At 40.2% G+C, this 12039-nt stretch overlaps 1 protein-coding gene across 7 annotated transcripts in view; it reads right to left on the minus strand.

Moving 5' to 3' along the window:
- The window catches only part of CTPS2 (CTP synthase 2), a 110603-nt gene that overhangs the window by 19309 nt on the left and 79255 nt on the right, over positions 1-12039 (minus strand). For all 7 annotated transcript variants that reach the window (XM_044937579.2, XM_044937580.2, XM_044937578.2 and 4 more), the window contains 2 exons: positions 8287-8342; positions 5982-6078 (listed from right to left, as the gene is read on the minus strand). In XM_044937579.2, coding sequence (XP_044793514.1) covers positions 5982-6078; positions 8287-8342 — 153 coding nt within the window. The remainder of the gene's footprint in view (positions 1-5981; positions 6079-8286; positions 8343-12039) is intronic.

Genomic DNA, 12039 nt, shown 5'->3' on the forward strand with positions numbered 1-12039 from the left:
TATGGACACAGGGAGAGGGGAGGAGAGGGTGAAATGTATGGAGAGAGTAACATGGGAATTTACATTACCACATGTAAAACAGATAGCCAATGGGAATTTACTGTATGTCTCAGGGAACTCAAACAGGGGCTCTGTATCAACCTAGAGGGGTGGGATGGGGAGAGAGACGGGAGGGAGGTTCAAGAGGGAAGGGACATCTATGGCTGATTCATGTTGATGTTTGATAGAAAACAACAAAATTCTGTAAAGCATTTAGCCTTCAATTAAAAAATAAATAAATTTTTAAAAAATAAATAAAAAAGAAGTGGCAAGAATACACAGAAAAACTGTACAAAAAAAGATGCTAATGACTCAGATAACCACGATGGTGTGATCATTCACCTAGAGCCAGACATCCTAGAGTCCAAAGTCAAGTGGGCCTTAGGAAGCATCACTACGAACAAAGCTAGTGGAGGTGATGGAATTCCAGCTGAGCTATTTCAAATCCTAAAAGATGATGCTGTTTAAGTGCTGCACTCAATATGCCAGCAAATTTGGAAAACTCAGCAGTGGCCACCGGACTGGAAATGGCCAGTTTCCTTTCCAATTCCAAAGAAAGGCAAAGCCAAAAAATGTTCAAACTACAGTACAATTGTGCTCATTTCACATGCTAGTAAAGTTATGCTCAAAATCTTTCAAGCTAGGCTTTAGCAGTACATGAACTGAGAACTTCCAGATGTACAAGCTGGGTTTAGAAAAGGCAGAGGAATCAGAGATCAAATTGTCAACATTCATCAGATCATAGAAAAAGCAAGAGAATTCCAGAAAAACATCTACTTCTGCTTCATTGACTACACTAAAGTCTTTGTGTGGATCACAACAAACTGTGGAAAATTCTTAAAAAGATGGGAATATCAGACCACCTGACCTGCCTCCTCAAAAACTTGTATGCAGGTCAAGAAGCAACAGTTAGAACTGAAAATGGAACAATGGACTGGTTCAAAATTGGGAAAGGAGCATGTCAAGGCTCTATACTGTCACCCTGCTTATTTAACTTACATCATGCGAAATGCCAGGCTGGACGAAGCACAAGCTGGACTCAAGATTGCCAGGAGAAATATCAATAACCTCAAATATGCAGATGATACCACCCTTATGGCAGAAAGCAAAGAGGAACTAACGAGCCTCTTGATGAAAAAGAGAGTGAAAGGCTGGCTTGAAACTCAACATTCAAAAAAATAGGATCATGGCATTCGATCCCATCACTTCATGGCAAACGGAAGGGAAAAAAGTAGAAGCAGTGACAGATTGTATTTTCTTGAGTTCTAAAATCACTATGGACAGTGACTGCAGCCATGAAATTAAAAGATGCTTGATCTTTGGAAGGAAAGCTATAACAAACCTAAACAGCGCATTAAAAAGCAGAGATATCACTTTGCTGACAAAGGTCTGTATAGTCAAAGCTATGGTTTTTCCAGTGGTCATGTACAGATGTGAGAGATGGACCATAAAGAAGGCTGAGCACCGAAGAATTGATGCTTTTGAATTCTAGTGCTGGAGAAGATTCTTCAGAATCTCTTGCACTGCAAGATCAAACCAGTTAATCTTAAAGGAACTCAACCTTGAATATTCATTGGAAGAAATGATGCTGAAGCTGAAGCTTCAATACTCTGGCCACCTGATGCGAAGAGCTGACTCACTGGAAAAGACCTTGATGCTGGGAAAGACTGAAGGCAAAAGTAGAAGACAGAGGCAGAGGATGAGATGGTTAGATAGCATCACCGACTCAATGGACATGAATTTGAGCAAACTCCGGGAGATAGTGGAGGACAGAGGAGTCTGGCATGCTGCAGTCCATGGGGTCACAAAGAGCTGGACATGACTTAGCGACTGAACAACAACAACTTATCTCCTGTGATGAAGAGTCTCCAAGTGATAAAAGGATGGCTTTTCAATATGTTAATAGTGGTTATGGCTCAAGGTGGCAAAAGTTCAATATATTTTTATTTTCTTCATTATAATTCTTTGTATTATGTGAACCTTTACAGTGAATCTCTTACATTGGGCTTCCCTGATAGCTCAGTTGGTAAACAATCACCTGCAATGCAGGAGACCCAGGTTTGATTCCTGGGTCGGGAAGATTGGCTGGAGAAGGGATAGGCTACCCACTCCAGTTTTTTTGGGCTTCCCTTGTGGCTCAGCTGATAAAGAATCCGCCTGCAATTCAGGAGACCTGGGTTCAGTCCCTGGGTTGGGAAGATCCCCTGGAGAAGGGAAAGCTACCCACTTCAGTATTCTGGCCTGGAGAATTCCATGGGCTGAATAGTTCATGGGGTTGCAAAGAGTCAGACACTTCTGAGGGCAAATAAAGCTGTTACATATTGAGAGTTGTAAGAAACCCCTATATGAGCAATTTAAGTTCTCCTAGATGTAATAGGAACAGAAAAATAGTTTTTCTCAGGTATCTGGAATCCCCTGTTTGTGAATGGTAAAAATTAATGGGCAACATTTTCAAATCTGGGTAAAAATTTTCTAGGATTACAAATTCCTCTCCCCACTCAAAACTCTCAAAAACTATGTGTATTCCCAGATTAGGAAGCAACTCCTAATTGGAGATTGGGCAACTCTCTATTCCCATAATTCCCATAGTAAAAGCATGGTTGATATGTAGTCCTTACTTTAAAAATCATTTTAATGGCCATATATATATATCAAATGAAGATGATAAAATATAACTCTTATAAGAAGAAGTAAATATAATTTTAAATCTTTGAATGGGATGCTCTATGAAATGATCTGAAAGTCTAGTGTGGAATTCAAAATCACAGATCCCCATCACTTACCACTGAAGACCCCAAACTACTGCTCAGTAGTGAGGAAATCCTGGTTGAATAGCAATATCCAGTCTCCTAAGGTTATCATTTAAAGTTTAGTCCTTATTGTAATGAAATAGATAACAGTCTAGCAGATTGTTCTCATCTAATGGTTATAAAGCTTTAGAATAGGAAAGGACTTCAGAAGTAGGGTAAATGTCCAGGTATAGATGCAAAAGCCTGGAGACGCTTTGTCCTGGTCAGCTAGCTGAGGTTTCAGCTTTCATCATCTGACTATTAGCTTATGCTTCCCTTTGCACCTCTGGGGCCAGGTGTGTCCTGGGGCACTCACTACCCGCTTCAGAAGCCTTGATGCAAGGTCACCATCTGTTCTCTTCTGCAAGGACTGATCTTTCAGTTTTCAGATGATGATCCTTCTCCTATTTTGAGTCTTCTTTATAAAATAGTGGCAGTATCAAATAGCAGTTTTTGTGTTTCTTTTCATTTTTGCTGTGCTCTGCTCAGTCGCTAAGTTGTGTCCAACTCTGTGACCCCATGGATTGCAGCCTGCCAGGTTTCTCTGTCCATGAAATTTTCCAAGCAAGAATACTGGAGCAGGTTACCATTTCCTTCTCCAGGAGATCTTCCTGACCCAGGAATCAAACCTGCATCTCCTGTTTCTCCTGCATTGGCAGGCAGATTCCCCACTCACTGAGACATACCCAGGAAGCCTGTTTTCATTTTTACTTCTTATTAACTAAACAAAAGTTGGAAATCCGCCCCCCCCCCAAAATTAAGCTTTGGTATACAAAATGGTAGCCCTTGGCCACAGGTGACCATTTAAATTCATTCAAATTAACTGAGCACATTTTAAGTGCTAAATAGCCCCAAACAGCTAGTGGCTACCATACTGAACAGGGCAGAATACTCCATCATTGCAGCAGGTTCTACTGGACAGCTCTGAATTCAGAAAATTCCAGTGTAGAAATCCACTATAGCATATCTAGGAAGAAGCCTCCTTGAATTAGAGGGACACTCTTGCCTGGAAAATCCTATGGATGGAGGAGCCTGGTAGACTGCAGTCCATGGGGCGCTAAGGGTCGGACATGACTGAGCGACTTCACTTTCACTTTTATACTTGGAGAAGGAATGGCAACCCACTCCAGTGTTCTTGCCTGGAGAATCCCAGGGACGGGGGAGCCTGCTGGGCTACCTTCTATGGGGTCACACACGACTGAAGCGACTTAGCAGCAGCAGCAGCAATAGCAAGTGTGAAAGCTTGGTGAGAGGAATGCCCTCTCCTCTCAGGAAAGTGTCCCCGCAAGAAAAGAAGAGAAACCATCTGTCCTTAGAAAAGAAACCAATGCAGCTTTTAAATTAAAGATGCGATGAATCCTGCAGCACAGCATCTAGGGATGTCTCTGAAAGAAGCTGACAATATTGTGTTTTTGTACCACTACAGACAGTATGGATCTATGAGCAATGGATCATGTCATAGCCAGGGAAAGAATATTTGAATGAATGGACCATTGCTCTGAATCACTTTATTCAAAAAATCCCCTATACCAAAATGAGGAAAGAGACCAGAAAGTTTTTATTTTAATGATATTCTACCAGTCAAATTGTCTTTTAAATAATACTCTTAATTGCTTTGAAACATATTCTGACATTATACTAATCACAAGCTTTGTTGTTCCTTTTAGAACTCCTTCAGGAATATAGAGACTCATGGATATGGTAAAAGTAGCTAAGATCAAAGTCTTCTGGGAAGTTTTCCTTAATAAAATGAACTCCTTTGCAGTCAGCTTTTTTAAAATTTCAAGGTTTTATAGCGGGTCTCATTTCCTTTCCAACCCACATGAAATTTGAAAGTGTCAATAGGAAATGAAATCCTTACAATGAAAGAAGCTTCTAAGTGTTTGCTGATAATGAGAGCCGGGAGAATTAAAGAGAATAATGTACTTGAACAAAGTAAATAAACAATAATTTGCTTAAGAAACTTCTTTGCCCTCTCACATACCAGACTTAAGAGACTTCAACACCAAACAGTGATCCACACTATAAAAATTGTAAATGATGGACATTTCTATCAAAAGGACTACAGAAAATATATCCTCATATTCTAATTTAAAACTTCAGGCATGGATCAATAATCTTAGGTGTAAAGTCTACTGAAAACAAGAAGAACAATAAAGTCCCACAAAAGTGGTGGCAGAAGGCAGCTATGGCCTGGTTTAGATCCAGCTCCTCCAGTGACTAGCTGGATGGCCCTGGCAGGCTTCTTAACCTCTGCACTCCAGTCTCCTCTCTAGAGTAGGAATAACATCACCTGCCTTGTAAATTACATAGGCACATGGAGTCCCTAGCAAGGGGTCTGGTGAGAAGCATCCAGTGAGTGCATGCTCAGTGTCCACTGCTTGCCTTCTTTCTGGGTCCAGGTAACATGCCACTGTGGTCAAAGAAGCCTTTCCCAACTTCAAGTGTCCTCCCTGCTTGGAACTCTGAAGTACCTGAACAGTTTAGAGACAGAAAACGAAAGGGACAGAGAAAAGGAATCTGAAGTAGAAGAACAGTGACATGGGTTAAGATGGAAAAAGAAGTAGAAAAGTTAGAAGAGTAAGTAGTCCAGGCTATCTGGAGCCCAAGTATACAGATTGGAAAGGTAGGCTCTAGAAAATGATGCTACCATTTTTAGAGCATCCTGTACACACTAAGCATTCGATAAATGAGGGCAGTTTATCCAACAGATTATTGTCACATGTACTGCACAGTCAGTTACCAGTAGTGAGGAGAACATCAGGCCATTCTTCCTCAGAGGTGGGAGAAAGCAGAGTGCTCCTCAACAGTGGGCTGCCTGCCTTTCCCAGACCGTTGAACCCAGAGGCTAGGAACAAGAGACACCCCAGGAAGGGGGCAAGGATGCTAAGGAAGCATACTGGTAGGCTCTGAACTACATCATTTTATGGCAGTTCACATAAACAGAGCCCAAAATAGTATTATAAGCGATCTGTTTTTTCATATACTTTATATTTAGTGTATATTATTTCTATTTAATTGCATATTTATTTCAAAAGACAGAGGAGAAAAGAACAAACAAAATGAGTCTCAAGTTATATCTTTGTATGCTTACAGTTGACAGACAGACATTAGCTCACAACAAAAATTTTCAAAAATGAAGACCCCACTTACTTGCCAGTTCAATGATTTCCATCCTTTCTCCATCAACATCCTGACCTACAAAACTTAAGTCTTTCTGCTCAAGTTGGCTGATCAGGCTAGGATTCACCTGGAAAAACAAGAAATTAAGTGTCTTTGGACAGCAGAGCAATACAGACATATCAGCTTATGAAAATGATTTTCCATTTTGGTGATGCTCTAACTAGTAGTTAATTTCAATTTATAGTCAAACCTCAAAGCCTATTTTTAAACTCATAATGAGCCTGAGAAGTAGTTTAATCACAGCCCTTAAATTTGGGAGGCCCATCTTCTGTTGCCCAAAGATAAGTTTCAAAAAGTAGGACTCTGAGATTACATCAAACTAAAAAGTTTCCACACATGAAGGAAACCATCATCAAAACAAAGAGGCAGGGAATTTCCTGGCAGTTCAGTGGTTACAACTCCGAACTTCTACTACAGGGCACCCGGGTTCAGTTCCTGGTTAGGGAACTAAGATCCCTCAAGCACATGGCAAGGCCAAAAGACAAACTAACAAACAAAACAAAACAAGGCAACCTACTGAATGGAAGAAGGTATTTGCAAATTACACATCTGATAAAAGGTTAATATCCAAAATATATAAAGAACTCATACCTTTCAACACCAAAAAAGAAAAATTTTTAAATGGGCAGAGGATCTGAATAGACATTTTTCAAAGAAGATATACAGGTGGCCAAAAGGTACATGAAAAGATGTTCAACATCACTAATTATCAGGTAAATGTAAATCAGAACCACAATGAGTTATCATCTCACACCTGCTAGAAAGGTTACCATCAAAAAGACAGGGAATAACAAATGTGAGAAAGGATGTAAAGAAAAGTCCCACAATGGTGGTGGGACTGTAAATTGGTCCAGTTACTATGGAAAACAGGATGGACATGTCTCAAAAAACTAAGACTAAAACTACCATATGACTTAGCTATTCCACTTCTGGGTACTTATTCAAAGAACATGAAAACACAAATTCAAAAAGATATATGCACACTATGTTCACTGGAGTATTATTTACAATAGCCAAGACATGGAGACAACATAAGTGTCCACTGAAGGATAAAGAAGGTGTGAGAATATATATATATATATATATTAATATATATATATTAATATATATATTAAATATATATATTATTGTTCTTCTTGTTTTCAGTGGACTTTACACCTAAGATTATTGATCCATGCCTGAAGTTTTAAATTAGAATATGAGGATATATTTTAATATATATATATTATATATTTTAATATATATTTATTTTATATATATCCTCATATATATTTTTATTTAATATATATAATATATATATTATATATATTAATATATATTGTTTATTTATTATATATATATATAATATATATGTTATATATATTATATATATATATAATAGAATACTACCCAGCTACAAAAGAGAATAAAAACATGCTTTTTGCAAAACAATATGGATGGACCTTGAGGCTATTATGCTAAGTGAAATAAATCAAAGAAAGGCAAATATGATTTCATTTGCATGTTGGATCTAAAAGAAAACAAAACCAATGAACAAACAAAATAAAACAAAAACAACTCACAGAGAAGAGATTAGTGGTAACCAGCTGGGAAGAGGGTTGGAGGGTAGGCAAAATGGGTGAAGGGGATCAACTGCATGATGATGGTTGGTCACTAGACTTTCTTGAAACCTTGAGACTAGCTTTTTATAGCCATCCGCCTACTTGCTTCTTTCCTTGAATTACGTGTAATAAACTATCTCTCCCCAAATATCAAATCTACTTGAGGATTTAAACTATCTTATTTCTCATGTGACTAAACCAAAATCTTTTTTTATATATAGTTACATAAGCACTCTAAAGAGAAGCTTGGAACAAGTTTTCTACCAAAACACTGGTTATAGATGACAACTTGATGACCTGGTTCACAGCCCCTTCCCTAATTCATGTCATCAGTGGCCCCTTCCCAAACTTTTCAGCCTCTCCTTCACAGAAAGTGTTTCCTCATCTAAAATCAAAGTGGGGTCCCACCTGTTCTTCTCAATCTTAACCCCAAAGGCATACATGTGTGCAAGCTTAGTCACTTCAGTCACATTTGACTCTCTGTGACCCGCCAGACTCCTCTGTCATGGGATTCTCCAGGCAAGAATACTGGAGTGAGTTGTCATTCTCTTCTCCATGGGATTTTCCTGACCCAGGGATCGAACCCACGTCTCCTGCATTGCAGATGGATTCTTTACCGCTGAGCAACCAGGGACGACCCCTTACTCCACAATGATTTAGTGTGAAAGATGTACCTCATACCGATGTCTGTGTCTTTCTTCTATGAAAGGTACATCACCATAAAGTTTCCCTGTAAAGATATGAAAGTGAAATTAATACTGGAGTAATCACCTTTGGAACCACATCCATGGCATCTGTGTGAGAGAAATCTCTTTGATCTCTATCAAAGGCCTAAAAATGAACTAGACTTTAGATAGTAATCTCGATTTTCTTTTCTTATAGGACAGTGATAGCTTCTTTGAAACTCTGAAGCAATTATCAAGGAAGCCATTACCAGTGTGCAAAGGGAAGCCCACTATGGACTGCAGCAAAGACTCTCCTTTCACACGCCTGCCTGCAGGGCCGAAAGCCCCAGTGACGTCTGCACCATAGCGTCTGAGCAGATTCATAGCAGGGCTCCTTTTACAAAAGAAGAAAATGAAACCAAGGGAAGGGAAAAGAAACCAAAGGACTTGCCCAAAGCCCAGGCTTGCTGGCTGCATAGTCCTGTCCGGAGCCCAGACCTCCTTACTCCTTGCCCAGCGCTTTCTCCACTATGCCAGCCACCTCTGCTTTCACATGGTGCTGGCCACACTGGCTTACATCCCACTTTAAAAATATGCCTACCCTTTGACCAAAATTTGACCTCTAGGAATCTACCCCAGAAAAGAGAAACGAGGACACAGAGGTAACCATGAAGATGTGACCTACTGCGTTCCTAGCAGGGGACAATCGGGAAGCAGTGCCGCCTCAGGGCCAGAAGGCTGCCGGCACGGATGAGGGCACAGGGCCACACACAGTTCTCACCCAGGGCTGTGTAGTGGAGAATCACACACGGGGCTGCTTAGACAGGCCTATGTTGTAGTGGGGGCCACAGCCCAAGGCAGCAACTCGGGAATACCTGTCTGGGATGGACACAGGGGTCAGCGGGATGCCCAGGGACCCAGTGTAAAGTAGCCAGGAGCGGGATCTGTCACCAGACACCTCTCTCTCAAGAACAGGCCCCAGTGGGCACGTGGAGAAGCAGGATGGCCACAGCACCAGAGCCGCTGTAGCAGCACTAGCCCTCAGCATGCAGAGCCCAGGCTCACAGACAGGGGACAGGAAGACCCCATGATGGTGCTGGAACGCATGGCCTAACCCCAGCAGAATCAGGAGCAGGTCTCCACTCCACAGGCAGGGGATTACCAGACTCTCCAAGATGTCATCAGGCCACGGAACAGGATGTTTCAACCAAGAAAGACCCAATGCCTCACATCCCATTTGAGCTTTTGACCTGAATAAAGAAAACGCAAACTGGCTGTATTCTCTATGACTTGGTATGATCAATTATCGTTCCTGAACTTCCACTTGCAATTCTGTGCATATAGACTGAGCTCCCTGGTGATGATGTTAATGACACTGAGTATTGAAGGCATGTGCTTTAGAAGAAAAATGGGCAATAGTAGGAGCAAGGAACTCCTCTGAGAAAACTCCAACATGCCTCTGCCAAGGGGTCATTTGAGACAGAGCCTTTGTACTAAAACTATTGGTTCATACAAATGAAAAGAAAAATTGGAAGACAGTAACACAATAATGTCCAGTTGGAAAAAATGGAGACATATATCATGAAGTTACAAGAAAAAGCAGCTGAAAGATCTGAACCTAACTTTGGGAGGATTCGGACTCTCCTCTGACCTCTGATTTTGTCTTCGATTTTCTCCTTCTAGTTCAAAATGTCTTCTCTGCTTCCTTCATTAGAACAGATGACTAAGCAAATCCAGTAACAGAGTTAGCCAATACTAACAAGTGGTGAAGAAAATGGAAAACCCTCCAAAGATAAGGAATTATACTGAGGACTTATACTTGAGTCACTACAACTAGCAGGATATGGTGCAAACTTTTGAACCTGTGTGGCTTGTGACTGCTGCCTGGCTTAAGGCAAACTTTTGTCTGCTATGAAATCACAGAGGTGATAGAAAGAGGAGGGGTATAGTGACTCTGGAGCCAGACTGCCTGGCTTTAAATTCCATGATAGTTGTAATGGATGTGTGCCTTGGGCAAATTACTTCACCTCTCTGCCTCAGCTTCCTCATCTATAAAATAGAGGTAATGATAGTCTTTACTTCATGGCGTTGTTGTGAGGAATGAATAAATCGAAACATGTGATGCACCTAAAGCAGTAAGTAAACCATGTGATTGGTATCATTATCTCTAGACTATGAAATCTAAACAGAAAGAATAAAAGCTAGAACGTAAGTTCTATAAGATAACAGACAATATAGGGACCCATCCCCTCAATTCTTGAGACTAGTGTCTAGCACATAGGCAGGCACTTGATACACTGTTTAATGAATGAAGCATATATATGGGAGGGTGTATATGGTACCTGATGGAATGTTTTCAGAACTTTGGAAATGTTGTTTTGTGCACTCGAAATCTTAATCACTGACAAATCTATTAAGAATGAATTGATGAAATTAATCCATTGTCATATCTATAAAAAAAGAAACTGTGTGTTGAGAATCAGCTTAGAATGTTACTAGGTCAAAACACCTTAAAATTAGATTCTGATTTGGTGGCTCTCAGGAATCTAGAAAAATGGTATAGATTAATTTATTTGCAAAGCAGAAATAGAGACACAGATGTAGAAAACAAACGTATGGATACCAAGGGGGGAAGGGAAGGTGGGATGAATTGGGAGATTGGGATTAACATATATTCACTACTGTGTATAAAATAACTAATGAGAACCTACTGTATAGCACAGGGAAATCTACTCAGTGCTCTGTGGTGACCTAAAAGGGGAAGGAAATCCAAATAAGAGGGGATATATGTATACATATAGCTGATTCACTTTGCTGTACAGCAGAAACTAATATAACATTGTAAAGCAACTATACTCCAATAAAAAAAAAAAGAAGCAAGTAGCAGCAAAATTTTAGAGAAAGAAACCTGATAAAGTCTTAGGACCTACAAAATACTCTCAATGTAGGCAGAAAGACCCCCAACAATGCATATAACAGCATCATCAGAAACAAAAACTGCCAAATGACAGCATCTCCCTCTCTAATTCACTACTGGGTAGATTCTGGCTCGTATATAAAATATATTTAACTACTAACAGTCCTGCCAATCCCCACCCTCTGTTAGTAATCCTAGCATCTGAAGCTGAACTTTCTCTTTCCTTTTCAGAGCAAAAACTTCCCTCCTCCCAAAAGCTATACAAGCTGAAAGGTGGGAACAATCCAAATGTCCATGGACAGACGAATGGATAAACAAATATGGTATATATAGAATGGAATATTATGCAACCTTAAAAAGGAAGGAAATCCTGACACACGCTACCATATGGATGAACCCTGAGGACTTAAAGCTAAGTGAAATAAGTCAGCCACAAAAAGCAAATGCTAGATGACTCCACGTCTATGAGGCACACAGAGTCGTAAAATTGTCAGAGAGAGAAAGCAGAATGGTGGTTGCAGGGGTTGGGGGTAAGAGGAATCAGGAGTTATTTAATGGGTAAAAAGTTTTAGTTTTGCAAGATGAAAAAGTTCTGCAGATGGGTTGCACACCAGTGTGACTATACTGGGTTGTACACATAGAAACAGTTAAGACAGCAAGTTTTCTGTTATGTGTATTGTACTACAATTAAAAATTTTAAAGTAAAAGGTATACATCCTCATTCTTGCCCCCACCATTCCCACTTCTGAGACATCCTTTATCCAAACCCCTCATCCTGACCCTTGCAACCCAGCTTTCGTTTCTGTCATTTTACTGAAGAGCAAATCTGTCCTCAGCGGGGACCC

Source organism: Bubalus bubalis, chromosome X (genome assembly GCF_019923935.1).
Source record: "Bubalus bubalis isolate 160015118507 breed Murrah chromosome X, NDDB_SH_1, whole genome shotgun sequence".
Classification (NCBI taxonomy): domain Eukaryota; kingdom Metazoa; phylum Chordata; class Mammalia; order Artiodactyla; family Bovidae; genus Bubalus; species Bubalus bubalis.